The 25,603-nt window shown below is 40.9% G+C and overlaps 1 protein-coding gene across 25 annotated transcripts in view; it reads right to left on the minus strand.

The window, feature by feature from the left end:
• Window positions 1-25,603, minus strand: part of CPEB3 (cytoplasmic polyadenylation element binding protein 3) — a 196,082-nt gene that overhangs the window by 157,572 nt on the left and 12,907 nt on the right. For 6 of the 25 annotated variants that reach the window (XM_021073492.1, XM_021073509.1, XM_021073507.1 and 3 more), the window contains exons 1-2: window positions 6,049-6,510; window positions 2,205-3,241 (exon numbers count right to left, since the gene is read on the minus strand). In XM_021073492.1, coding sequence (XP_020929151.1) covers window positions 2,205-3,230 — 1,026 coding nt within the window. In that variant the 5' untranslated portion in view covers window positions 3,231-3,241; window positions 6,049-6,510. Of the gene's footprint in view, window positions 1-2,204; window positions 3,242-3,455; window positions 4,161-6,048; window positions 6,519-25,603 lie in introns of those variants that run through there. The other 19 variants (XM_021073505.1, XM_021073506.1, XM_021073501.1 and 16 more) reach the window with 8 other exon arrangements.

Genomic DNA, 25,603 nt, shown 5'->3' on the forward strand with positions numbered 1-25,603 from the left:
CACAAACCAAGTCTGGTAATATTTCAAGCCAAACACAGCCAGGTTCCTCCTACTCTGGCTTTAATATTGCTTCAAAACCCTGAAGCTCCATTTTAAAGAAAAAGAAATGAGACATAAAGTCCATGCAATTCTTCCTGAGGCCAAATTTATAAAGCTCAATTTTCAATCAAATCTCTCCTCCTACAAATCTTTTGGCCATCTTTCCCCTACTCAATAGCACTACCAGGGATGAGAAAACAAGAGTTCAAACTCAATCCAGTCCATCTGGCTCTCATTAGCAAGGCTGGTAAAAGGTTTGCTGAGAAACAATTGGCAATCCCCACGTTACTTGTCAGAATCAGTTTGGGGGAAATTTTATGGATTTAATCTCTCCCCAGTCCCCATTTCTGGAGATAATTGATCAGAAGCTAAGCTGTATTCAGATTCTACTCCTAGAAAAAGGTAAATGATGTCTACACTACCAGTCTCCAGGCCTTAAACCTCCCTATCAGATTTTAGGTTATCTTTTAAGAATGGATGTAGGTAAAGAGCTGCAGAATAAAAAGGACCATTAGAAAAAGATGGGCTCTCTTACCAAATGCAGTCTCCCTGTCCGGCCCCCTGCCACCCCCCGCCCCCCCACACACAGAAAGAAGCAAAGAGAAATTCCAGAATGCAGATTCTGCCTCCTTTTCTCTATCAAACTAATCCCAGCTTGCAGTGTCTTCATTCTATTATAATAAACTTTAGGATAATGGGGAGCGATATATCTTAATACTAAAATATTCCAATCCTGAAGGACCCTTGTAGAAATTTGTTAAGATCATCTCACGAAAAACTCTCACACACACAATTTATGGGTTTCAGGGAACACTCCTGAACTGTCCAGGTTAAAAACCTTTGCTCTAGCTTAGAGAATCATATGCTTCTTAATAACCCTGTCAAATGTCCGTTCTGCCATTTTTCAGCAATGCTCAAAGAAGTCCTTTTTTCTGTTTCATTTCCTTGGATCCAAAGATCCAAACTGGGTCTTATCCAAAGCCCTCCTCTCTCCTTCCTTTCTTTTCTTTTTAAATTGAGCCTAGAAGTGTATGGCCAAATCAATTTGTAAGTGAAGGATAAATGTTTGCCTGAGAACAAAGGCCCCCAGTGAACACTCACCCTCACCACCCCTTTCCAACTCAAGATGTCCAGGACACTGCCAACCGATGTGGCCGTGGGCTGGATCACAAAGTGAGAACAGAATAAGGACGCTCCATTCAACGTTTTTGTCTGGGGCACTTCCTGGGTTTTTCATTGGCATTTAACACCAAGACACAAGGCTCATTTTTCATTAAAGTTGCAAGACTTTCACTTTGCCCAGTCTCAAATGGTGTAATTGATCTGCATTGTCTTCTTAAATAACCCAACTGAAGGACACTGCAGCTTTAAATATTTCAGTGCTAGCTAGCAAATAGACTCCATTGCAATATGGCTCTGAAGGTCGTGTCCTATTGTCTCTTTCCTCTGGAAAAAAAACAATTTTTAAGTCCTTCCTCTAGGTAACATAGAAATGGGTATACCCCTAGAATTTCCACTCTTCCATCTTGGCCCCTGATAGAGTTTATTGGAATCTCACACTCATAATTTTCCCGGCAGGGGCAATATGCTGATTGCTATTAATGATGCCAGCACCTTAGCGAGACATAAACACATGTGTTCACATTAGTTTAATTGAGCATATGCAACTGTCTGAAATAGCACCACTCAAGGGCTGTTAACCTCTTTAAGAGTAAGGCCAGGGTGGTTTGGGAGTGGCCCACTTTCAGGAGACACCCTGAGTCCAGGATTGCATAACCTGAAATGTGTATGTAGCTACTTAAAACGACTGGCATCTCAGCCCACTCATCCTGGGACTATGCCGGCACCTTGCCATACACTTGCAGCTTTTCTTGTCAAAGAAGGTCAAAATAAGAGGCACAAGCATGATGAAGGAAAAAATAAAAGAAAAAGGCCCTTTTCTACCTTGTCAGGGTACATATATAGGGCAGCAGTCGCAATGTTCCCCCACCCTTGTCCCAAGTAGTGGAACACCCCCAGTGAACTAAAGGTTTTGGAAAGGGGCAGGGGAGTTGGGCATCACTGCCTTTTTTAAAGAACAAAAATGAATGGACGTTTAAATGGCAGGGAAGACGAGGCAAAGGGAGTGGAACAGAAAGGTGTGTGCAGGTGCACTGGAGCATTACCTGAAATGGCAACAGATTGTTACCATTATCAGTCCGGAAAGCGTTATCCTCCATCCAGGACTTGGAGGTGAGCGGGGCCGCGCGGGGGAACTTGGGCGGCGCGATCACATTGCTGGAGAAGGGCTTTTTGAGCGGAGAGATGGGGTTGAGCGGTGAAGGCACCCCCACACCCACGCCCACGCCCACGCCGACCGCCCGGCGAGGGTCCCGGCCCGCCTGCAGGCCGCCCCATGGGTTGGATGGCGCACTCCAGGCGGCGTTCACGCTCTGGTGCGTGTTCCAGCTGGACGACGCGGACGAAGCGGCGGCGGCGGCCGCGGCGGCCGCTGCAGCGGAGGACGAGGACGGCTTGCTAGTCATGATGGGCTGGTGACCATACGCCGCGGCAGCGCCCCTCTGCGCGTAGGGCGCCTGGCTAGGGCTGGCCGGCGACCGGCGCTGCTGCGGGGGCTGGGCCTGTGGGGGCTGCGCGGGCTGCGCGGGCTGCGGCGCAGGCGGCGGCGGCTGCTGGTGGTGCTGGGTCTGCGCCAGGCCGATCTGCGGGGAGAACGTGCCTCCGAAGACTGGGTTGACATGGTGCGGGAAGTTCTGGAAGAGCATGGTCCCGTTGACTGGGGTGATCCCCTGGAAGAAGCTGTCCTCTACCGCATTCGTGGTGCCCGTTGACCAGGTGCTGCCGAAGGACGGTGACAGCGACGCTCCCGGTGCCGCGGGCTCCTGCGGTGGCGGCGGCTGCTGAGGGGGCTGGTGGAAACCCAAGCCCGGCAGGAGCGGCGATTCCATCTGCATCTTGTCGGGGCCGTTGGGGGCCGGCGGGGCCGCGGCGGGGCTGAGGGCCGGCACTGCGCTGCTGTCCTCCGGCTTGGGGGTCTCTGAGGACAGGGGCGTGGACGGGGCTTCGGCTGTGCTGGGCTCGGGCTGGGGCTGCTGCTGCTGCTGCTGCTGTTGCTGCTGCTGCTGCTGCTGCCGCTGCTGCTGGGGCTGGGGCTGGGTTTTGCTTTTGTCCATCAGTAAATCATCCTGCATGGTTTGCGCAGCTGAAACGGGAAAAAAGAGAGACGCGTTATTGTCAATGTGTTCGTTAATGCCCCTAGCTGAAGCAGGAGGGTGTTTTACTTGCGAAAATCCAGTGCCACCGCTACTAGCCAATTGCAATGCAAATCCATAATCTCCCATTTAGAAGAACAGGTCGGGCTGGGGGGGGGGGGCGCTTGTGAAAGGTCTCTAAAAATACTGTGAGAGCGTCTTCACCCTTTCTGATGCCTAGGTTCCTTTTCTGTATTAGTGAGAGATGTGCTTATAAGACAGAAAGACAGCAATTTCGCCACGTCTCTTTTCCCTTCACCGGAACTCAGAGCGTTCACCCTGCAATGAGAAACTGATTCTGGTTCCTGTTTTTTCCCAAGCACCACCCTCCCCCAGCTATTTGCATACGTCAATAAATACTGCTGCGTCCTTCAGCAAGGTTAAAAAGACACCACACACGACCCTTTCTTCCCCCCTTCCCAGTTCGGGCACTTTAAAGAAACAGTAGTCTTATTCCCCTTGATTAGCAAACTGCCTTCTTGCCTTGATAATTGTTTCATTTAGCAGCGGCGAACCACGAGGGAGGAAATCCTTGGCATTTGTTAGGAGGAGGACTCAGCTGCACAATCATTCTCTGGCCTCCCAGTAACTGCAGCTACTCCATTTTGTTAGGAGACATTTAAGAAACCCACTGTTTTTAAAGAGGTAAAAATCTACTGATACATTTAGAAGTGCTTGCTTCTTGTTACTCTAAGGATTAAGGGTTTTCTGCTTATTCTCCGGTTTTCGCGTCTCCAATTCTGCCACACAAGAGATTTCCTGACATCTCAGGGGTTCAGGTCTCAACAGGAGCCTGAGAATTTCTCTGCAGAGTGAAGAAGTGTTCTGGTTGGATTTGAGGTCAGAGAGAGTGAGAGCACAAGAGGGAGGGAGGGAGGGAAGGAGAAAGGGAGGGGAGAAGGAGAGAGAGAGAGGGAGGAGGGGGCGGTGGGGAGGGACACCGACTATGGGGTGGGGGTGGGGCTTAAAAAAAAATCCCTCTAAGATTTAAGTAGAAAGTCAAGATAGTTCTGAGGTTGCCAGATTTTCATCTTTGAATCCCCCTGCTGCTGCCTTGATCACAAGACTTCGGCAAATTTAGAATCCATTCTTTTATCACTAGTATTAGCAGTGAAAGATTATGGTTTGAAGACCCTGAATTACCATATGCTAGTTAAAGTGTTAAAAATAGCATAGTACAAAGTCCCAAATTCTCATACATTGTAATTATAGTGCATTGCCATCACTGCCTCATTTAGCCATATAAGGAGTGTATGGTATTTTCCATTTCGCATAGAAGGGCTATATTCACCTCTGCCATAAGCCTGTTTTATCATTCAAGGATGAAAATAGTAATCGCTCAAAACCAGATTTCCATATACATAGTTATCACTGAGTTAGCTCATCCCTTAGAACATGTTAATTGTTTTAAAAACATAAATATTACAGTGCTCAGACCCTGAAAACAAATATTTTGACATGTTCAAAGAGCATATGACCAAATATATAATTATTTTTAGATGATGATTCAGTATAATTGCAACAAAGTTATTAATATATTTAACGCAGTTAATTAACTCATACTTGGAGAAGCATCTTTTCAGGACACTTGTGAAAGGACATTTAGAAACACAGAGAAGTTCTGCCTTTGGACATTCTCATGATAATAACAGCTGTAAAGTAAATGTGTTAGAAAACATATGCTACCACTCTTAGCTATTAAAGCAAAATATGTCAGACTAAGAAATGGGATTAAAAGTAGCTCTACTATTTTATTGAATAATATCTTTTAAATTTTAATCTTTCATTTTAAAGTTTCATACACAGACAAAAGAGTGGTCTCAAGGAAAAGCTTCACAAGCCACTTAACTTCCCTTTCTACTCCTCCCTTCCCAGCCCCCCACCAAAAAACCCCAACCCAATACACAGCACAAATTGCCAGCCACTATCAAGAAAACCTCCTTCAGACTGGTTTTGTGTTCCTTAGTTCCCTTGGTCTAAAATAGTGTCTTTAATCAGTATTGTAAATATGACAAAGAGGCAAGCAAAGCTTGGATTCACAAGAGCACAAAGTTCTATTGCTGCCAAAGGAAACGGATATAGAAAGAGACATTTTCATTCTTGGTTTAAGCGGTGCTGCAGTAAACCATTATAATCTGGGATTTGAGTCTCTTCCAGTGGGCTAGAATTGTCTTTACAACAGGCATATCATCATGGCTGAAATGTGCATTTGATTATAATTTTAATATCACTCAGCTTTACCAATGCTCATATTAATGCTTTCTGTTAATGCTTTCGGTTTTAACTATATGTTCTTGGTGAAAAAAATTAATGCTGTACTACAGCAAAAAAGCGAAAAAGTAAGGTGGACTCAGAATATTTTAAGGCTATGACTAACATTAATATATTTATTAAATTTAGAAATTTAACCATACCAGGAACACCCATGTCTCTTCTCAACATTCCTTAAAGACAAATTTCACTTTCTGCATAAATTCACTGTCAAGGTCAAGACCCATCTTTAATAAATAAGACCCTTTTAAACAAAAGATAAGCAATAGATTAGAATAACATTTACAAAGGTAATATGCAATGTCAGTAATTGCTTGTACAGTTTGTTCGTTTGGGTGGGTTTTTGGTTTGTTTTTTTCTTTTTTCTTATTTACAGCAAAGTCCGAGAAATAGATACCTCCTTCCCCTCCCCCCACCACACACACAATAGACCTTCCTTTACATGCAATCGCCCAATTTCAAGTAACAAATTCTTAGCAGCAGTTACCTTTGAGTGTCCAGTTTTTAAGGATCGATAAAATTTTTAAATGTACAGTATTTATTTTCTTCTTTCGGGTTGATTATGTGACCGCTCTGGCAAAAGCACTTTGACAACTGTAAGAAGAGAGGGCATGCGCACACAGGGAACTGTGGGGGCTGAAGTCCTTCACAAGGTACTCTGCCCGACTAAAGCACGTTCAGCCAGGAAAGGAGGAAGCCTCGCGAATACGACTCTAAGGGAAAGAGATTGTGCCGAATTACATTTTATCTTCCTAACCAATCTCATCACGAGTTGTCGAGATGAATAGGGGGGAAAATAAACTGGTTTGTCAACTTGATTTAGGAAGCCAGGTTAAAAGAAAAACTGGATCATAGGACTCAAGATAAATAAATCCAGCAGAGCCACCTTAAATGGTAATAGAATGGTAATAACTGGGTAGCCAGCAATAGGAACTCTAACATAGCGAAAGAGATAGGATGGGGAAGGATGGGGGGGGGGGGGTAGGGGTGCTGCTTAAAATCTGATATTTTAAATAAACATGTTTAATATGATAAAATGAAAAGTACCTTAATATTAAACGTGATATTAACCTTGGAGGTCAGGTTAAAAAGAGGTTCAGTCACAAATTTGACACCTATCCACCAATATTTCTTTTTTTAATTGATTTTCTGTATTTTTATTGAAGTACAGCTGATTTACCATATTTATATTAGTTTCAGGTGTACAACATAATGATTCAATTTTTTATAGATTATATTACATTGAAAGTTATTGCAAAATAATAGCTATAATTCTCGGTGCTATACAATATATTCTTGTAGCTTATCTATTTTACACATGGTAGTTTGTATCTCTTAATCCCATACCCCTATCTTGCCCCTCCCCTCTTCCCACTGGTATCCACTAGTTTTCTGCTTATGTCTTACATACACCAAGGTTTCTTTGTGTTTGATTTTCTTTTTCTTGTCTGCGCCTGCAGCATATAGAAGTTCCCGGCCAGGGATCTGGCAATGCCAGATGCTTAACCCACTGAGCTGAGGGGGTGGGGAGGGGGTAGGGATCAAACCCATACCACGAAGACAACGCTCGATCCTTAACCCACTATTCCACAGTGGGAACTCCCATATTTGATTTTCAATAAAGGCACAAATTTCACTTATTTCGAGATTCTACTTGATATGCTCTAAAGCAACTCATCTCCTTATTTTACTCATCAAAATGAAAGTTTACCTTGTATTATTCATACAATGATCAATCAAATAAAATTCAACTCTTCTAAGCTAAAATTGTACTTGGTAAAATATTAAAAAATAATTTGACGTGTTTAACATTTCACTGCCTAGGGCAGTGACTTCTTCATTCAAGATAGAAAGTTGATAGTTTCTATACAAACATTTTTTTTTCAGTGTACATTTTTACTATCTTAACCTCCTGACTCCAAGGCTGGAATCTCACAACATCTTAACATCAACTGGTATCTATAACTTCTGAGAGCAATAGTTCAATTACCAGCTTGCTCACATAAGCAAAAGATAGTGTTTCTTTGGGAGTTTGGTTCAATGCCATTTAGTCCAAGGGGTTCAGAGTAAATGTCAGTTGATGATTATGCTGGTTGAACTTGCAACTAAAAATGTTAAGCATCATTTAAAACTGTCTTAATTTTCTATTTCCCCTCTTCACCAATTAGAACTAAAGTAGTACTACCAGAGACTACAATTTGCAGCAGTCTTTGTTTCTAGTTACTTCTAAGGAAAAAACCAAAACTAACAATTGAAGAGGAAAAAATCACTTAGAATCAATCTGCCAAAAGCTCTTTTTTTTTTTTTCTTTTTTTCTTCTTTTTTACAGCTGCACCTGCAGCATATGAAAGTGCCTAGGCTAGGGGTCAAATCAGAACTGCAGTTGAGGCCTACAACCACAGCCATAGCAACACAGGATCCAAGCCATATCTGCAACCTATGCTGAGGCAATACCAGCTCCTTTACCCCCCAATCAAGGCCAGGGATTGAACTTACATCTTCACAGAGACAATATCAGGGCCTTAACCCACTAAGCCACAATGAGGATGCCCCAAAATCTCTTTTTAAAAAACTAAATGGGGGAGTTCCTGTCGTGGCGCAGTGGTTAACGAATCTGACTAGGAACCATGAGGTTGCGGGTTCGGTCCCTGCCCTTGCTCGGTGGGTTGACGATCCGGCGTTGCCGTGAGCTGTGGTGTAGGTTGCAGATGCGGCTCGGATCCCGCATTGCTGAAGCTCTGGCATAGGCCGGTGGCTACAGCTCCGATTGGACCCCTAGCCTGGGAACCTCCATATGCCGCGGGAGCGGCCCAAGAAATAGCAACAACAACAACAACAAAAAAAAAAGACAAAAGACAAAAAAAAAAAAACTAAATGGTCTTATTCCTGTGTGAACTTAGCATATATTACCCTTTTTTTTTTTTTTTCTCCTCTACTTTCCTAAAGAATGCTTTACTCCTGCCAAAGTGCTATACTCACCATATTCATTCTAGAGTCTGTAAGGATCAACTCAAGGTTAATCTTATTCCTGAAGACTTCCCTAGCCTACCAAACTTCTACATTTTAAAGTACTTCAATTAAGTTAAAAAAAAAAAAGTCCCCTCATAAAATCCTTACCAAGACTTGTCTTAAGAAATAGATTTTTAAAAATTACTTGAAATTAATATGTCAAGATTTTATTGGTAAAGTAAATTCTTAAGTTATTCAGGTGTTCTTGAAGATTGTTTACTTGGGCATTTATCAATCCACCTCACCCCAAGTACAGATTTACCAATAATTCACCCAATGAAGAAAAATAAACTTTGGCCTCTGACTCTTGATAAATGATAATAATTAGCACTGCCCATACTTAATGTAATTTTATTGTATTTGAAAATGAACTATCTCTGCTCTTCCATTCCTAAAATGAGCGCTCAAATTTAAAGAGAAGGCTCAAATATATACCAAAGTGTAATTAATACCAGGCAAACAATAAATTATAGGAGAGGAGTTCCCTGGTGGCTCAGTGGGTTAAGGATCCGGCATTATCACTGCTGTGGCTCTGGTTACTGCTATGGAGCAGCTTCGATCCCTGGCCCATGGAACTTCTGCATGCTTTAGGCACAGCCAAGAAAATTATAGGAGGACCCCCCCAACAAAAACAAAGACCTTCTCTACTGAAATCTTGTCTTTTATTTAACCAAAAAAGAAGCATTTTCTGAAATTTTGTCTTTAGGTCACGAAGCTTAATCATAGTCCCTATTTGAATAGTCATGGAAGGCTGCAAAAAGAGATTGCAACTGCAAAGTTAACTCATTGAGGTATTATATATGGATCAAAAACATTTTTCTAGGCTTCCTTCTTTCCTGACTTACATCTCTGGCACAGGGCTTGTTAAGTTGTGGGTAGCTGGTGGTTGCTGGATAAATGAATACATGTAATGAACGGATGGATGAAGTATAGTTTTTGATTATCTAAAACAGCCAAGGTTTGGGTAAGTATTAAACTACTCTCCATTTACAAAAGCAATTACTTCTTCATCAGCTGCAAGAATGGGAAGTGGGATAAAACAGTTTTGACCCTTACAATGCTCACCAGTATGCAGATCATTGGATTATCATCACGAAATAACATTCATTAAGCACTAATTGAACAGGGAACTTTGTTCCCATCTAAGAGTTTACAATCTAATAAAGACACACACTATACCCCTCCACAAAAGCTGCTTCATTAAGTTCACAATAGCCACTAAGAGCTAAGTCCAAAGGATGTTTTGTTAGTCTTATCTTGCTTGACCTTATATAGCAACATTGACATAACTGACCATACTTTCTAGATATATCTTCTTCCTTTGGCTTCTTTCATGTTATCCTTCCTTGGTGTTCTTGCATTTGGGACTTTACAAGCTTGCCTACATGTGCACGCACACACACTCCTTCTGTCTTCTTTGCAAACTGACTTTAAATATTGAGTTCCTCAGGGCTCTATCCTAAGCCCTCTTCTTATCTCACTCTATGTGAGTGGCTTTTCCAACTATAAGGAAAGGACCAGGCCTATTTTACAGCGACATGCCCAACATCCATGACTGTGCCTACCACATAATAAACAGGTATTTAGTAAATATTTATTAAATTAAATTTACTTTTGTATGCAAAGGGCCAAGAATACCAAGGCAATCTAGGTGGCAAAAATAAACCTAGAGGGACTTGTACTACCAGATATTAAGACCTATTATAAAGCAATAGGAATTAGCTTGTGTGGTTATTGGCACAAGAATAAGCAAATAGGCAAATGGACCAAAAGGTTATGAAAACTGTAATACTGCAGTAATGAAAGGATGGTCTTTTCAATACAGAATATTGGAGTCAACTGAATATCCATATGGCAAAAAAGAGATCTTCATCCTTGCCACACCATACACAAAAATAAATTCCAGGCAGATTGCAGGTCTAAATGTAAAAAATAAACAATAAAATCTTTAAGAGAATATAGAGAGCTCCCACTGTGGAGCAGCAGGTTAAGGCTCTGGCATTCCTGCAGCTATGGCTTAGGTCACAGCTGCAGTTCATATTCAATTCCTGGCCTGAGAACTTCCATATACTACAGGTGCAGCCAAAAGAATTTTTTTAATTAAAAAAAAAAAAAAGAACAGAATGTTTTCATGACAGAGTAGGCAACAATGTCTTCAACGGGAAAGCAGTAACTATAAAGGAGAAATTTAATAAATTAAATGAATAACCAAAAGACAATGAAAAATCACAGAAAGGGAAAAATATATTCAACATATATGCATATTTTTTCAAAAGACTTGTAATCCAAGTATATAAAGGACTCTTACAAATTAATAACAAACATCCCAGAGAAAAACGGGCAAGAGGCTCCCACAAAAGATATTCAAATGGCCAAAAGGCATATGATATGGTGCTCTACCTCACTAATCATCAGAGAAATAAAAAATAAAACCAGAATGGCTAGCCTAAAGTTGGAAAAAACAGACAATACCACACATTAGCAAGGGTGTGGGGCAACTCATGCTCAAACACTGTTGAAGGAAGTATAATTTAATTTAGTATAACTAGACAACCACATTGCAAAACTATTTAGCAGGAACTATTAAAGTGAATATTGACACACCTTATAACCCTGTAATTCTGCATTTCTCTCTCTCTATATATATATATCAAACAAAGATGCAAACATATGTTCACCAAAAGACATGTTTAAAGCAACATTATTCATAATGGCCCAAATCTGGGGAAAAATGCAAATGTCCATCTACAATAGATTGAATAAGTAAATTTGTGAGAGTCATAAAATGGAATATCATAAGGCAAAGATAATGAATAGACTTCAACTCATAACATAGATGAACTGCATGACTACAATGCTGAGTGAAAAAAGTCTGACACCAAAGAATACATACTACATAATTCCATTTATATAAAGTTCTAATAAATCCAATTTACAGGGCTAGAAGACAGCATGCTGGTGACTTCTGCAGAGAAATAATGACTGATAGGGGACATGAAAGGAGGCTGCAGGGATGCTGATGATATACTCTGTTCCTTTAACTAGATACTGTTACACAGGTGTATTTCAAGATTCAGAAAACGGGACACCTAGGATTTTTGCACTTTTTTGCATTTTTGTTATACTTTCTTTAAATTTATAAAATATAAACCTGTATATGTAAAGGTTAACTATCTTCTGTAGGATAAAAAGGAAAAAATAGCACTATCTGGCCACATAAGAAAGGGAGCCTTAAGTCTGGGTCATCTAAGCTACAGAAATAAACTGGGGAGTTGCTATGTGCCAGACTTGTAATAGAGGCACTAAATGCAAAGATGAGAAAAGCTCAAATCCCTTGATTTCAAATACCTCAGAGCATAAGGAGGGAAAAAATAATTTTGCTCAACTATGGTAAATTAGATACTCCCTAAGTAACCTAGAAAGCTTTTAAGATTATTAAGGCCTATTTACAAGAAGGAAGTCCGCATCCTCTGAGTAAGGACCTGTTAAGCAATTCTAAATCAGACTAAGTTTGAGAACAGAACAAGACAAAGGGAACAAAAGGGGAGCCAGATGAGTCAGGTGTGGTTTGAAGAGCACCTGCGGTTCTTTACGTTTCTTGCCTCTCTGTCCATTAGTCTTCAATTCATTCATTCATTCAACAATTTTATGAAAGACCTCCTAGGCTCCAAGTAGCAATCAAAACCTTCACCTGCTTTTTTACTGACCCTGTCTCTAACCATTAAGAGGAAAATGAACATATTAGGCAGTAATATGCTCAATTTCTCAGCTGCCTACACGCCCTTAACAAACTTATCTGTATTTCCACTCATATTTGCTTTCCTCCTATCTCACAGGAAGCTGAGTTTCCCTGCAGGTCCACAATTAATCCTTCCATCTGCAGTCTAGAGCTCATTCCATCTAGTTTTCTTGAGACCTGGATTATCAGTTAATTATGCCTAACTTTCTTCTTCCCATTCCAGATAGGCTGTTTGAAAGAAACCTCTGAATCCTAGCTCTACTTCATTCTCACTTCCAGTTGACTGCATCTGGCTTCTGCTCCTACCATCGTGCTAAAATTGTTCTTGCTACTGACAAGTCACCAAGGACCAAACGACAGTTTTTCAATTCTTATTTTATTTGCCATTTATCCTTCATAAAACACTTGTAGCAGGCAGAATTCTAAGATGGCCGTCCAAGATTCCAAGCTAGAACGAAAACAGGAACCTTAGTCCTATAATTGCAATTCTGTCAACAAGAATGAACTTGAAAGTGGATTTGACATCCTAAACAGAGAACTCAGTCATGTTGACCTATAGAACCATAAGTTAATAAATGAGTGGGTTTTTTTTAAGCCATTAAGCTTGTGGTAATTTGTTATAGAACAGTAGAAAACTAACACAATAGTATTCCATTGTCTTTTTTTTCTGCCTTCCTGAGGCACATGGAGCTGCCGGGCTAGGGATCAGATCCAAGCTGCAGCTGCAGCAATGACAGATCTTTAACACACTGTGCCATGCTGGGGATCGAACCTGTATCCCAGAGCTCCCAAGAGGCCACCAATACCGTTGCGACACAGCAGGAATTCCAAAAGTATTCCATCATTGGAGTTCCCATCATGACGCAGTGGTCAATGAATCCGACTGGGAACCATGAGATTGCAGGTTCAATCCCTGGCCTTGCTCAGTGGGTTAAGGATCTGGCGTTGCCGTGAGCTGTGGTGTAGATTGCAGACTCGGCTTGGATCCCGAGTTGCTGTGGCTTTGGCGTAGGCTTGGCAGCTACAGCTCCAATTAGACCCCCAGCCTGGGAACCTCCATATGCCACAGGAGCAGCCCAAGAAAAGGCAAAAAGACAAAAAAAAAAAAAAAAAAAAAAAGGTACTCCATCATCTTTGAAGACACTGCTCTCCTGCTTCTTCACTTCTAAAGTTTCTTTTTAGTCTCTTGGCCACTCAGTACAACTTCCACCAGGGTTTTCCTAATTCTCCTACTCTCTCCCTGGAAAGTATTACATTCACGAACTGGGAAACTGAGTTCACCACTATCTAGGTTTCCACAACAAATCTTTTTGCTAAACTCCAAAGCACTATTTAAGTAACAATTTCTCTATCCAAGGATCCTGTAACACCTCTCCTCCCACAAATGGGCTTCTGCTTCACTCCTGGTTTACTTATCTTAATCCTGTTTGATGGTACCAGCATCCATCTGGTCACTTAAGTTAGGAATGATGGACATGATTTTGGCTTTCCCTTCCCCCTCAGTGAGCAACAAGTCCAATTAGCCACTAAAACTTGTTAATTGCGCCTCCTAAATTTCTGCTGAAAATGCCCCCTTCTTCATTCACAGCTGGCATAATGCTTCATCTGAATTAGGGCAGTAGTATCCTAATGTCTCACATCTAATACCCTTCCAAACGTGGCCTCTGTCCCAAAGCCTGAATAATCAAACACAGTTTTACTATGGTATGACCCTTCCTAAAACACTTTCATTACGTTTCCCTTGCCAAGAAGCTAAAATACAAACTTATCTCTTCTACTCTTCTTTCCAGTCATATCAAACTACTTCAGGTCCCTGGATGGGTCATGCTCTTCCACTATGACGCCTCTGCACGTATTCCTTCTGCTTGAAATGCCTTTCTACCTCTTAATAAACTACTCCTACTCACCCACTAGAACCCAATTCAAACGTCGCCTCTTTGTAGATTTCCCTGATCATGTGAACAGAAGTGCACATTCCTTCCTTATATACTTCTACACCACACACATCTCTATTACAATATTCTTTTTTTTTTTTTTTTTTTTTTGTCTTTTTGCTATTTCTTTGGGCTACTCCCGCGGCATATGGAGGTTCCCAGGCTAGGGGTCGAATCGGAGCTGTAGCCACTGGCCTACGCCAGAGCCACAGCAACTCGGGAAATGAGCCATGTCTGCAACCTACACCACAGCTCACGGCAACGCCGGATCCTTAACACACTGAGCAAGGCCAGGGATGGAACCCGCAACCTCGTGGTTCCTAGTCGGATTCATTAACCACTGAGCCACGACAGGAACTCCTATGTCGGGTTCTTAACACACTGAGCCACAATAGGAACTCCTTAGAGCACTTCACATCAGATGAAGAGAAATTCTTTTGCCATTAAAGGTATTTCAAAAACACTATCCTTAATGACACTATATTTAATGTTTAATGAAGATATTCCGCACTAAAATTTGGGGTAATTAATTCACCCTTTCTCCCATTATAGGACATTTGTTTCTACATTTTTGCTATTTTTCCAAACTGATTGTTTCTTTAAAGCCATATTTCTTTTTCTTTCTTTCTTCTTCCTTTTTTTTTTTTTTTTTTTTGGTCTTTCTGTCTTTTCTAGGGCTGCACCCACAGCATGTGGAGGTTCCCAGGCTAGGGGTCGAATCAGAGCTGTAGCCGCAGGCCTACACCACAGCCACAGCAACACCAGATCCAAGCTGCATCTGAGGCCGACACCACAGCTCATGGCAACACCAGATCCTTAACCCACTGAGTGAGGCCAGGGATCGAACCGGCAACCTAATGGTTCCTAGTCGGATTCATTTCTGCTGTGCCACGACCGAAACTCCTTAAAGACATATTTCTAAAGAAAAAAATGCACCTGGTTGAAAGGAACAATATTAAGGTTTCTGATACACATTAGCAAAATTTTTAATAAAGTTGCAGCAGTTTATACTTCCTAGTTAAAAGAACCTCTAATATGAAAACAATGTATGCATAATGTACACAACAAAGAATAATATTATAGTTTTGCTCTGATAATAACCTAAAGTAGAAAAAAGTCTCTACTCTTTTGTTATGCCAAATAAGATTAAGTCCTTTTCAGCATCCTAATATGTTTAATACTCTGTCATTCTTCTTCATTTTCATGTGATAATGAAACAGTAAAGATATGTTTATGTACTTACAGCCTATGTTTATCAGCTGGAGATTTTCTTTCAAAGAATGACATATAAATGTGTATTCCATTAGAGAAAAAAAGATGAAAACTCTTCATCTATGTTCCCCATGTTTCTAGATTTCAATTGTAATTAAGTTTATTTTAAAAACTAATAGTCATGAAGGTGATCAAAAGTTATGTCACAGAAATATAGCATACAGCACAGGGATTATAGTTAATGATACTGTATTGTATACTTAAAGTTGCTAAGAGAGTAGATCTGTAAAGTTATCACAAGAAAAAATTTGTAACTATGTGTGGTGATGGATGTTAACTAGACTTATGTGGTGATTATTATGCAATATGTACAAATATCAAATCATTATGATGTACACCTAAAACTCATATGTCAACTATATCTCAAATTTGAAAAAGGAAAAAATCCTAATATTCGTATATACTTCATGTATCTGTGTTTATCTTGGCTTCGGAAGAATGTTTAGTAGACCATATATATATATATGGGTTTTTTTTTGGCTTTTTGGGGCTGCACCCGTGGCATATGGAGGTTCCCAGGCTAGGGGTCAAATCAGAGCTGTGGCCCCAGCAACACCAGATCCAAGCTGAATCTGCAACCTACACCACAGCTGAGGGCAACACCAGATCCTTAACTTACTCAGTGAGGCCAGGGATGGAACCTGCATCTTCATGGATACTAGTCAGATTTGTTTCCGCTGAGCCATGATGGGAACACCAAGACCAGATATTTTTATATAAAAAGTTTTATGCATCAAAAATGTGTAAAGTGAATTTCCCATTGTGGCTCAGCAGAAACAAATCTGACTGGTATCCATGAGGACACAGGTTCGATCCCTGGCCTCGCTCAGTGGGTTAAGGATCTAGTGTTGCTGTGGCTGTGGGGTAGGCCAGCAGCTACAGCTCCAATTAACCCCTGACCTGGGAAGCTCCATATACAAAAAAAAAAAAGGGGGGGGGGGTAAATTTACACAGAAACTAAATTTGTGCTCTTAAAAAAATCATCCCACACTATTTTTAGATTTTTATCCATTGGCCAGTTGAATCCCCTCCTCACAATGTCCTTGCCTTTACTGCTTTTGATGCAGCATGTCTCCATGTCAACTACAGCTTGTTCATTTTCCTACTCTCAGTATAGTAGCTCAGTTACAAGAACCCTCTGGAGACTACGAAAGTTGCAAAATTATTTCAGAAAATATACTCAGGCTTTATATGGGTTGTTTCTTCTCCCCCAAAACAATACCATTTTATATTTAAAATTTTTATTTTAAAATATTATTTAAAATATTATTCCAAGAGGCCATGTGTTCAGAAGACTTCAGAGAAGCAAATTCTACCTGGGTAATGTTTAAGCTGTTCTTCAAAGCTCCAATTTCACCATTTCACCTTAAATGCTGTTCGAAAGTTGCCCTCATTAAACTGAATCAACAGGCCCCTCTCAAGGGGCTGGCCTTGGAAGTATCACCAACTTCCACATTCAACTTCCATTCCCAAAGTTTTACTTATGGCTTTAAGCATTTTTCCCAAGAGCATTCCAGCTGCCTGCTAGACGTTTCCATGTGCAAGTTTCGTCATATCACGCATCATTATCTACAGGACAAGAGCAAATGCTAACCCTAGTATTTAGGGTTTTCTCCTTCTAAGCGCAGCTTATGTTTCAGACAGCATTAGCCCCACTTCTTCAGGCAAATTGGCCTAGTCATGGTGCTAAACCTTGCTAAACCATGTGGCATACCCTTCTCATTCTCTCTATTACGCCAATTTCACCTTTCTTCGGGGCCTAGTTCAAACACTAGTTCCTAAAAATCCTATTTATCTGTACCACACCTTCACAGCTTTGCATTTTTATTTGCTTTTTCTGATATAATTATGTTAACTCCCAACTAGAACTCTAAACTTCTTCAGGGAAGGCACTGGAACTTATGCTTTTGTTCTTCAAAGTCTGGTAGAGTACCTTTAGCAAGGAGCCTCGTAATAAGAGCTAACATTTATGGAGCATTTACTGTGTGCTAAGAGTGTTCTACATATTAGTTCATTTAATCCACACAAAAAGCCCTATGTGGTAAGTACTGTTATTGTCCCCAATTCCAGATGACAAAATGGAAACTTAGGTGATTTACCTGCTCAAGGGGACAAAAGTATTAAGTGTCAGAATTAGGACCTAATTTCAGTTTTGTCTGACTCTAAACTGTCTTTTCATTAGTGACTCACACAAGCAGATTCTCTTTGTCCTACTTGATCGAAACAGCCCAGCAGACAGCCTGGGCTTCAAAGGTGTGAAAAGAGGGCAAACTCTGGTTCAGCAACTTATCTTTCTCCCCTTGACACAAAGCTTTTATACTAATGACCTTTGCCTGAAAAGTAGAGATAAGTTTTAACCAAAAAATTCCAAATTCCACCAGGACCCAGCCCTACTCCGTGGTGTTCGAAAAACAACATGATTGTTTTCAAAAGGTTGAATCATCAAAAGAACTGATTTTGGTCTTCAGAGACCAAGAGAAAGGCTGGTCTAGGCTTAAAATGATGGCGAAAACCTTTTTTGGCCACATTCTCTATACAAGTACACAGCAGATGTTGTACAAGTTAATGAGTTACCAGGATCATCAGAACCAAAGGGAAGGGCAATGGTCAGTGTATCTACCCAGGTCACTGTTGGATCCTGGTGTTTGAAACCAAGTAGTGTTTGCGTGATATCCATCCCTCACATTCACAGAGGAGTTTACCAAACTCCTTCACCTTATTATCTCACTTGATATCAGCAGCCCTGTGTGGTGGAGAAAAACAGCACAGACAGGGCCCTCGTGTTTGCTTCTGCAGTGCACCAGAAGACTGGCCAAGGAGGCTAGTGGAGACTGAAGTCTAATATATGCTCTGCACCAAGCTCATGAACCTTAGTGGCAGTGCTGCATCTGCCTGGAGGAAAGGCACCTTTTCCTAATTTCCACAAAGGGACTGTCAACAGATGACAGCACCAAGGATTACTATTGGGATCCCTATGTTAAATATGCAGGAGCCAATTATATCTCAATAAAGATAGAAAAATAAAAAGTAAATAAAGATGTGGAAACCCAGGCTCGCAAAGGTTACAAGACATAGTTAATGAGTGGTGGATCCAAGATTAAGATTCAAGTCTTCCAACCTACTAGTTAGCATGCATGCTTTTTCAACTATACTACAAGTTTCCCATTGGTTCAGTTTAATGAAGGCTATCTCTGTCTTCTCCTGTAGCAGACTGGTATCCTCAGTACATTGCTCCAACCAGTTGAACCAAAGTCCAAAGTTTTTCAGTGTAGCTTTGTCCCGAAGCCACAGTTGTTCTCTTATGAAGGAAGCTGAGAAATAGATATGTGTGCCACCTGTATCCTTTAGATGGATCTCCTACCACTTCTGGAAAAACAAATTAGACCACCTGTCCTAATGCTACGGATCATACATCATCACAATGGCAGGAAGTCAACATTGTTAATACAAGGGAGGTGGGGTGTGGAAAGGACATGAGGTCTGAAATCCAATTATCTAAATTTAGACACTAGCATTACCACTCATTAGCTGCCTGGCCCTGGAAGATAACAATAACAAATATTCATTGAGCACATACTATTGGCCTTACCATGGACTTTGTTTATGTGAAGAATAATTTCACACAAACCTAAGAGGTATATAACTTCATTACCCTCATTTCACAGATGAAGATATTGAGGCCCTAGTAAGCTTAAGTAACCTACCCAAGGTTACACTGTTGAGAAGTGGAGGAGTCAGGATTCAAATCCCAGCAATATGACTCTAAAGCTTATGCTCTTAATTTCTCAGTCTTTGTTTCCTCCAGAATAAAATAGAGATAATAATAACAGCTGCTCCACCTAATCAGAATCATATTAGCATGTACATGGACATTTTTAATAAAATGTAAAGCAAGAGAGGTCAGTGTTTGAAATCCAAAGCTAACACTGACATGCAGATGGGTTTATCTGGAAGGTCTACACTCAGGTACAAATTTCCTTGTCTACTTCCTGCTTAATACTGGGAGTCAAATGAGCTGTGTTAAGCCTATGCTTCTTCTAGCAACAATGATCTTGCTACTCAGATGTTTCTTACTCCACCTCTTTCCATATCCTAGGGCAGAATACAGTGAGATATACACCTAACTGCTAGAGGATACAGGGGTTGGTTTTGTTTTGTGGTTTGTGTGTGTGCCACAGCTGAGACCTATGGAAGATCCCATGCTAGGGGTCAAATCAGAGCTGCAGCTGCCAGCCTATGCCACAGCCACAGCAACGCCAGGTCCTTAACCCACTGAGCAAGGCCAGGGATCCCGAACCCACATCCTCATGGATACTAGTTGAGTTTGTAACCTTCTGAGCCACAATGGGAATTCTGAGGATATAGATTTAATTGTTTATTAGTTTCAAAATGTGTAGCTTTAAGAGTTCCCTGGTTGCCCAGAGGTTAAGGATCTGGTGTTGTCAGTGCTGCATTTTGGGTTGGATCCCTGGCCCAGGAACTTCTGCATGCTGAGGGTGTGGCCAAAAAAAAAAAAAAAAAAAAAAAAATTGTAGCTTCAGAGAATTTCTTCACCATCTGGTAATGATGATGAAGATGTCTATACTAACTGATTAGTTACTTATGTAGGCATCTAAATAAGCATTTTACATGTCTTATCAGTTAATCCTCATAGTAGTACTAAAGACAGAAATTATCATTCTTCTCATTTTTCAGATAAGGAAACCAAGGTTTAGAAAGGCTAAATAATTTGCCAAAGGTGACATTACTAGTGGATGAATAAGCACAGGTCCATTTTGACTCAAACCCAAGCTCCAAAGCTTAACTCTTAGCTCTCACATCCTGCCACACCCAGAGGATCATGCCCACATTTTCTTTACAATCAGCCTGCTGCCTCCCACCGCTTTTGTGACCATAGTTTTTCTAAGCCAAAAAACACGTGGCCTGACAATCTGAAATAACTGCACTCCATAAAAATCCAGGACCTGTGCCTATTGGGCTTTTATCATCCCCCCACACACACCTGATCACCTAAACAAACCCTATTCAGACTGTTCTTGGCTTCTCTTTTATAGACCTGGCTCCTCTTAGTGTTAAATCCACCTCCCAAGCAGAGGCCTCTGCCTACCTTCTTCACCCAAGAGCCTCAGAGCCTCTAAGAGAATGAAACTCCCATCAGTCTTACTATTCTAAAAAAATTCCTCTCTTAAAAGAAAAGATGAAAAGAAGAAACCTTTTTTTTTTAATTTTTAAATAAGAAGTCCTTGAGGCATCCCTCTGAAACACCCCACTCTTCTATCAATGGCCTCTCCCAAGGAAAGCCAGGAGGAAAAGAGAAGTTTATTTGCTCTCTTAAGAGAGAGACATTGTTTGGCTTCTCCTTTCCAAAGTGGCTCTTCATTGCAGTTTACACTATATAGGTCCTCTCAGAGAAGACAGAAAAGAAAGCACAAGCCCTAAACTTCATATACAGAAATAATCTATAAATTCACTCATGCATTGAGCACCAACTATGCAGTAGGCTCCCGACACTCACTATCCCTCTCTTCTGTCTAAATGCAAGATTAAGAATACTCAAAAGTAGTATACAAGAAAGAAAAGATCTTTCTACATGGGGGATTGGGGAGAGAAGGGGAATGGTTATGGAAAAATAAGAAATATCAGATAAGTGCTATAAAGAACAAAAAAAGTGATATGACTGAGAGTATCTATCTGGTAAGGCATTTGGATTAGGTGGTTATTAAAGACCTCAATGATGAAGTAACACCTGACACCTGAATAAAAAGACCCATCCATCTTGTTGCATATTCTTCATTTTTTGCTCCTGTTATTGTAGTTGCTTTACAATCCTTTAAAAAAGTAGGAGTTCCCGTCGTGGCGTAGTGGTTAACGACTCTGACTAGGAACCATGAGGTTGCAGGTTCGATCCCTGGCCTTGCTCAGTGGGTTAAGGATCTGGCACTGCCATGAGCTGTGGTGTGGGTCTCAAACGCGTCTCGGATCTGGTGCTGCTGCAGCTGTGGCTGGCAGCTACAGCTCCGATTAGACCCCTAGCCTGGGAACCTCCATGTGCCATGGGTGCAGCCCCCCCCCAAAAAAAAAAAAAAAAAAACCTTCTAAATAAATAAATAAATAAATAAAAATGTAACAATCTCTTCTTAGTTCCCTGGCAGTACAAAAATAGGCTGCTGGCAAAATTTGACCCTCCCTTAGTTTTCTGACCCCTGCTTTAGAGGAATATCTAATCTATCATAGCTAGAGAGTAAGTCAAGAAGGAAAAAGGGGTACAAAATGAGATCTGAAAGGTAAGCAGGAGCCATCTGGTGGAGTGCCTTTTAAGCTAAATTAAGATTTTAGATTTTTTTTTCTACATGTGATGGGAATCCCCTGGAAAGTTTTAGGCAGGGCAGTGGCATGTCTTGAAAAGGTCACCATGGTTCTGTGGAAGAACCAGGCTGTGGTGGGGGTAAGAGTGGAAACAGAGGGAGTTGATTAGGACGCCAGCTATAGTATTCAGGAAGGAGAGAATGAGGGTGGTGGTAAGAGACAAAAAGAACTGAACAAATATTTATATTCATAAATATATTTATCACTGATAAACAAAACCATGGAGGAATTCTGAAATTTCACCTCAAAATCAAAAGAGTAGTATAAAGAGACGGATTAATAGAAAAATCTTGGTTACTCAAAAGTTTAGCAAAATTTTGACATGTTTGATTTACAGGTATTTGACTTTCAGGAGGATCACCTTTTCCTTTCTCCTCCTGGTGAAATCATTCAGTTTCTCCTCTGATACTCATTATTTTCCCCACTTCAAGTATATTATGAAGTGTACTTAGAATGTTCCTCTCATTTCAGGGTACACTGTAGTCAACCAAAAGAACAAAACTGCTCTTTTAAAACCCAAGAAACTTCTGATTTTCCTTGGCAAATCCTTTTTTCTCAGTTTTCACCACAAGGAAGTTTGAAATGGAGCTGGTTCTCCAAACTCTATTTCCTGTTCTTTCTTTCTTTTTCTTTCTTTTTTTTTTTCTTTTTAGGGCCAAACTTGCCCTAGACTATGGGTGGAACAGGAGCTGCAACTGCCAGCCTATGCCACAGCCACAGCAACCTAGGATCCAAGCAGCATCTGCAACCTGCACCACAGCTCACAGCAATGCTGGGTCCTTAACCCACTGAGGTAGGCCAGGGATTGAACCATAGTGCTCATGGATACTAGTCGATTGGGTTGGTAACCCACTGAGCCACAACGGGAACTCACTTCTTGTTCCTTCTTTGATAAAAATGAAGCTCTTTTTGAAAATTCATCAAGGTGTACATTTAATTTGGGCATTTGGGGGGTGTATCCGGGGGAGAAAACAAAAGCAAAACCCAGATACACAAAAAGACATTCCAGTGATGGCAACCTTTGCACATTAGATAATGCCATAGGTTAGGTTCCTTGGAGACAGATTCTGAGATCGGGTTTTTCAAATAAGTTAATTTTTTTTTTTTTTTGTCTTTTTAGGGCCACATGTGTGGCATATGGAAGTTCTGAGGGGTAGACTCAGAGCTTTAGCTACTGCCCTACACCACAGCCACAGCAATGTGGAATCCGAGCCGCGTCTGCAATCTACACCACAGCTCACAGCAACGCCAGATCCTTAACCCACTGAGCAAGGCCAGGGATTGAACCCGCATCCTCATGGATACTAGTCAGATTCTTAACCCACTGAGCCACAACAAAACTCCAAGCAAGTGATTTCTTGAGGCTGGACACAACTGGCAAATATACCTGCAATGACATGAGGAAAGCCAGATGAGTCCGAGGGAGACACTGGCCCCCAAGGTGGTTGCAACTCAGCCAATACCTGTGATAGCTGGGATGGTGGTCCCTCAGACTTGTCCTCAAATGAAGCAAGGAAGCTGGGCCTTTGCATCTTAAATCAGCCAGTCAGTGGCTGCGGGTTCCTGGTAGGATTAACTAAAGTGTGGCGGTTCCCTGCAACCTAATGCAACACCAGCAAAAACAAAGCTTCACACCATCAGGAACTAAAATTCCCAGCAGCTGAGAGTCCTTCACCCATGAAGAGAGGATCTAGGTTGGAGTATCATAGTACCCATTACAAAAGGATACGCAGGTATTCTCATACAGTCATGTTTATCATTTAATGTTTATCAGGGCACAGTATTTTATCATGGATATATAGTATTTTTAATCTTACTGAAGTAAAGCTGATTTACAATGTTTTGGGTATATTTTTACTAAAATACTCTAGTAATTTTTAGTATACCAAATACACTAATTAGCATGTCAATTAATATCTACCACATAATATAGCATTTTACCATGGACATACGGCATTTTTATTAAATATAGAGACTTCAGAGTTCCTGTTGTGGCGCAGCAGAAAAGAATCTACCATGAGGTTGCTGGTTCGATTCGTGGTCTTGCTCAGTGGGTTAAGGACCCGGTGTTGCCATGAGCTGTGCTGCAGGTCACTGGCAGGTGTGACTCCAATTCAACCCCTAGCCTGTGAACTTCCATATGGCATGGGTATAGCCCTAAAAAGCAAAAGCAAAAAAAAAAAAAAAAAATAGACACTTCATGTTTAATTTTTTTTTTTTTTTTTTTTGCCCTCACCTGCAGCATGTAGAAGTTCCTGGGCGAAAGACCAAACTCATGCCACTGCAGTTAAAACAACAGATCCTTGAATCACTGTGCCACAAGGGAACTCCTAGATGTACTCCTAGATACATCCTTTCATAAAATACTGCTGGAAAAGTGACTCAAGTGCCATTTCAACTGTGTGCCTTTATAAGTGGGTGATTAAACCTGAATCATTTTTTAATTTTCCTCCTCCCTTATCAAGTCCTATGGCTCCTCCATGATAAGACTCCTCCATCTATCCTTTCCTATCACTGCCACCAATTCTGGCCCCTACCTTCATCTCCCCAAACTTAAAACATCTCCTGTGTCAGTTTCATCCACACTGAGGTTTTTTTTGGCAGGGTGGGGTAGGATGCTCCATTGCATGACTTGTATTAATTACTCAAGCAGTCCTGGAGAGTGTGCAAAGCAATAGGGAAATAACACTGAGCAAAAAAAGACACGATCTCTTCATTTCCTACAAACATTAATTTCCAGTGAGTGACAGAGACTTGAAACAGTAAGTTCCATAATAAATAATTTCATGGCAGTTGCAATAAAAATACTATGAAAAAGTACCAGATGTTACGAAACCATATAATATTGTGACCTGAATGAGGGGGTCAGGGAGGGGGTTTGCTAGAGTAAGTAAAATAAGCCTTAAAGAACAAAAGCATAAAGTGCAAAGGAAGTATGCTCCAGGCAAAAAGAATACATGTTTCTTCCTACCTTCAGGATCTGAAGAGAAGGAGCCATGGCATATTCAAGGAACTAAAGAAGAAAGCCAGTGGCCAGCATGCTAGGGCTCAAAGTTCATTTGGGAAGTCAGAGCGAGGTGGGGAGTAAAGTAAAGCAGATAAAAGTAGGCAAGGACAATACAAAACTATTAAAAGTGGAGTTTTATTTTACCTTTTTTTAAAAAAAAAAAACTTTCATCTTAAAATAATTTCAGAATTACAAAAATGTTTCAAAAAAGAATTTCCCTATGCTTTTCAACAGCATTCTCCAAATGTTAACATCTTAAATGTTAATTTAAGTATAATTATCAAAATCAGAAAAGTAATATTGATTCAATATTATGATCTAATTTTTAGACCTTATTTTACCAACTGGCCCTCTAATGTCCCTTCTAAGAACCCAACCCAGGATCACACTGCATTTTGTGGTCGTGTCTCCTTAGACTCCTTTTTTTTTTAAAAGGCCGCACCTGCAGCATATGAAAATTCCCAGGCTAGAGGTCAGAGCTACAGCTGCCGTCCTATGCCACAGCAACTTGAGATCTGAGCCGTGTCTGCGACCCACACTTCAGCCCGTGGCAACACTGGATTCCCAACCCACTGAGCAAGGCCAGGGATGGAACCCGCACCCTCGTGGATACTAGTCAGATTTATTGCTGCTGCACTACAATAGGAACTCCTCCTTAGTCTCCCTTAATATGGCACAGCTTCTCAGTCTTTGTTGTTCAAGACCTCGAGTTTTT

Source organism: Sus scrofa, chromosome 14 (assembly GCF_000003025.6).
Source record: "Sus scrofa isolate TJ Tabasco breed Duroc chromosome 14, Sscrofa11.1, whole genome shotgun sequence".
NCBI classification, from domain to species: domain Eukaryota; kingdom Metazoa; phylum Chordata; class Mammalia; order Artiodactyla; family Suidae; genus Sus; species Sus scrofa.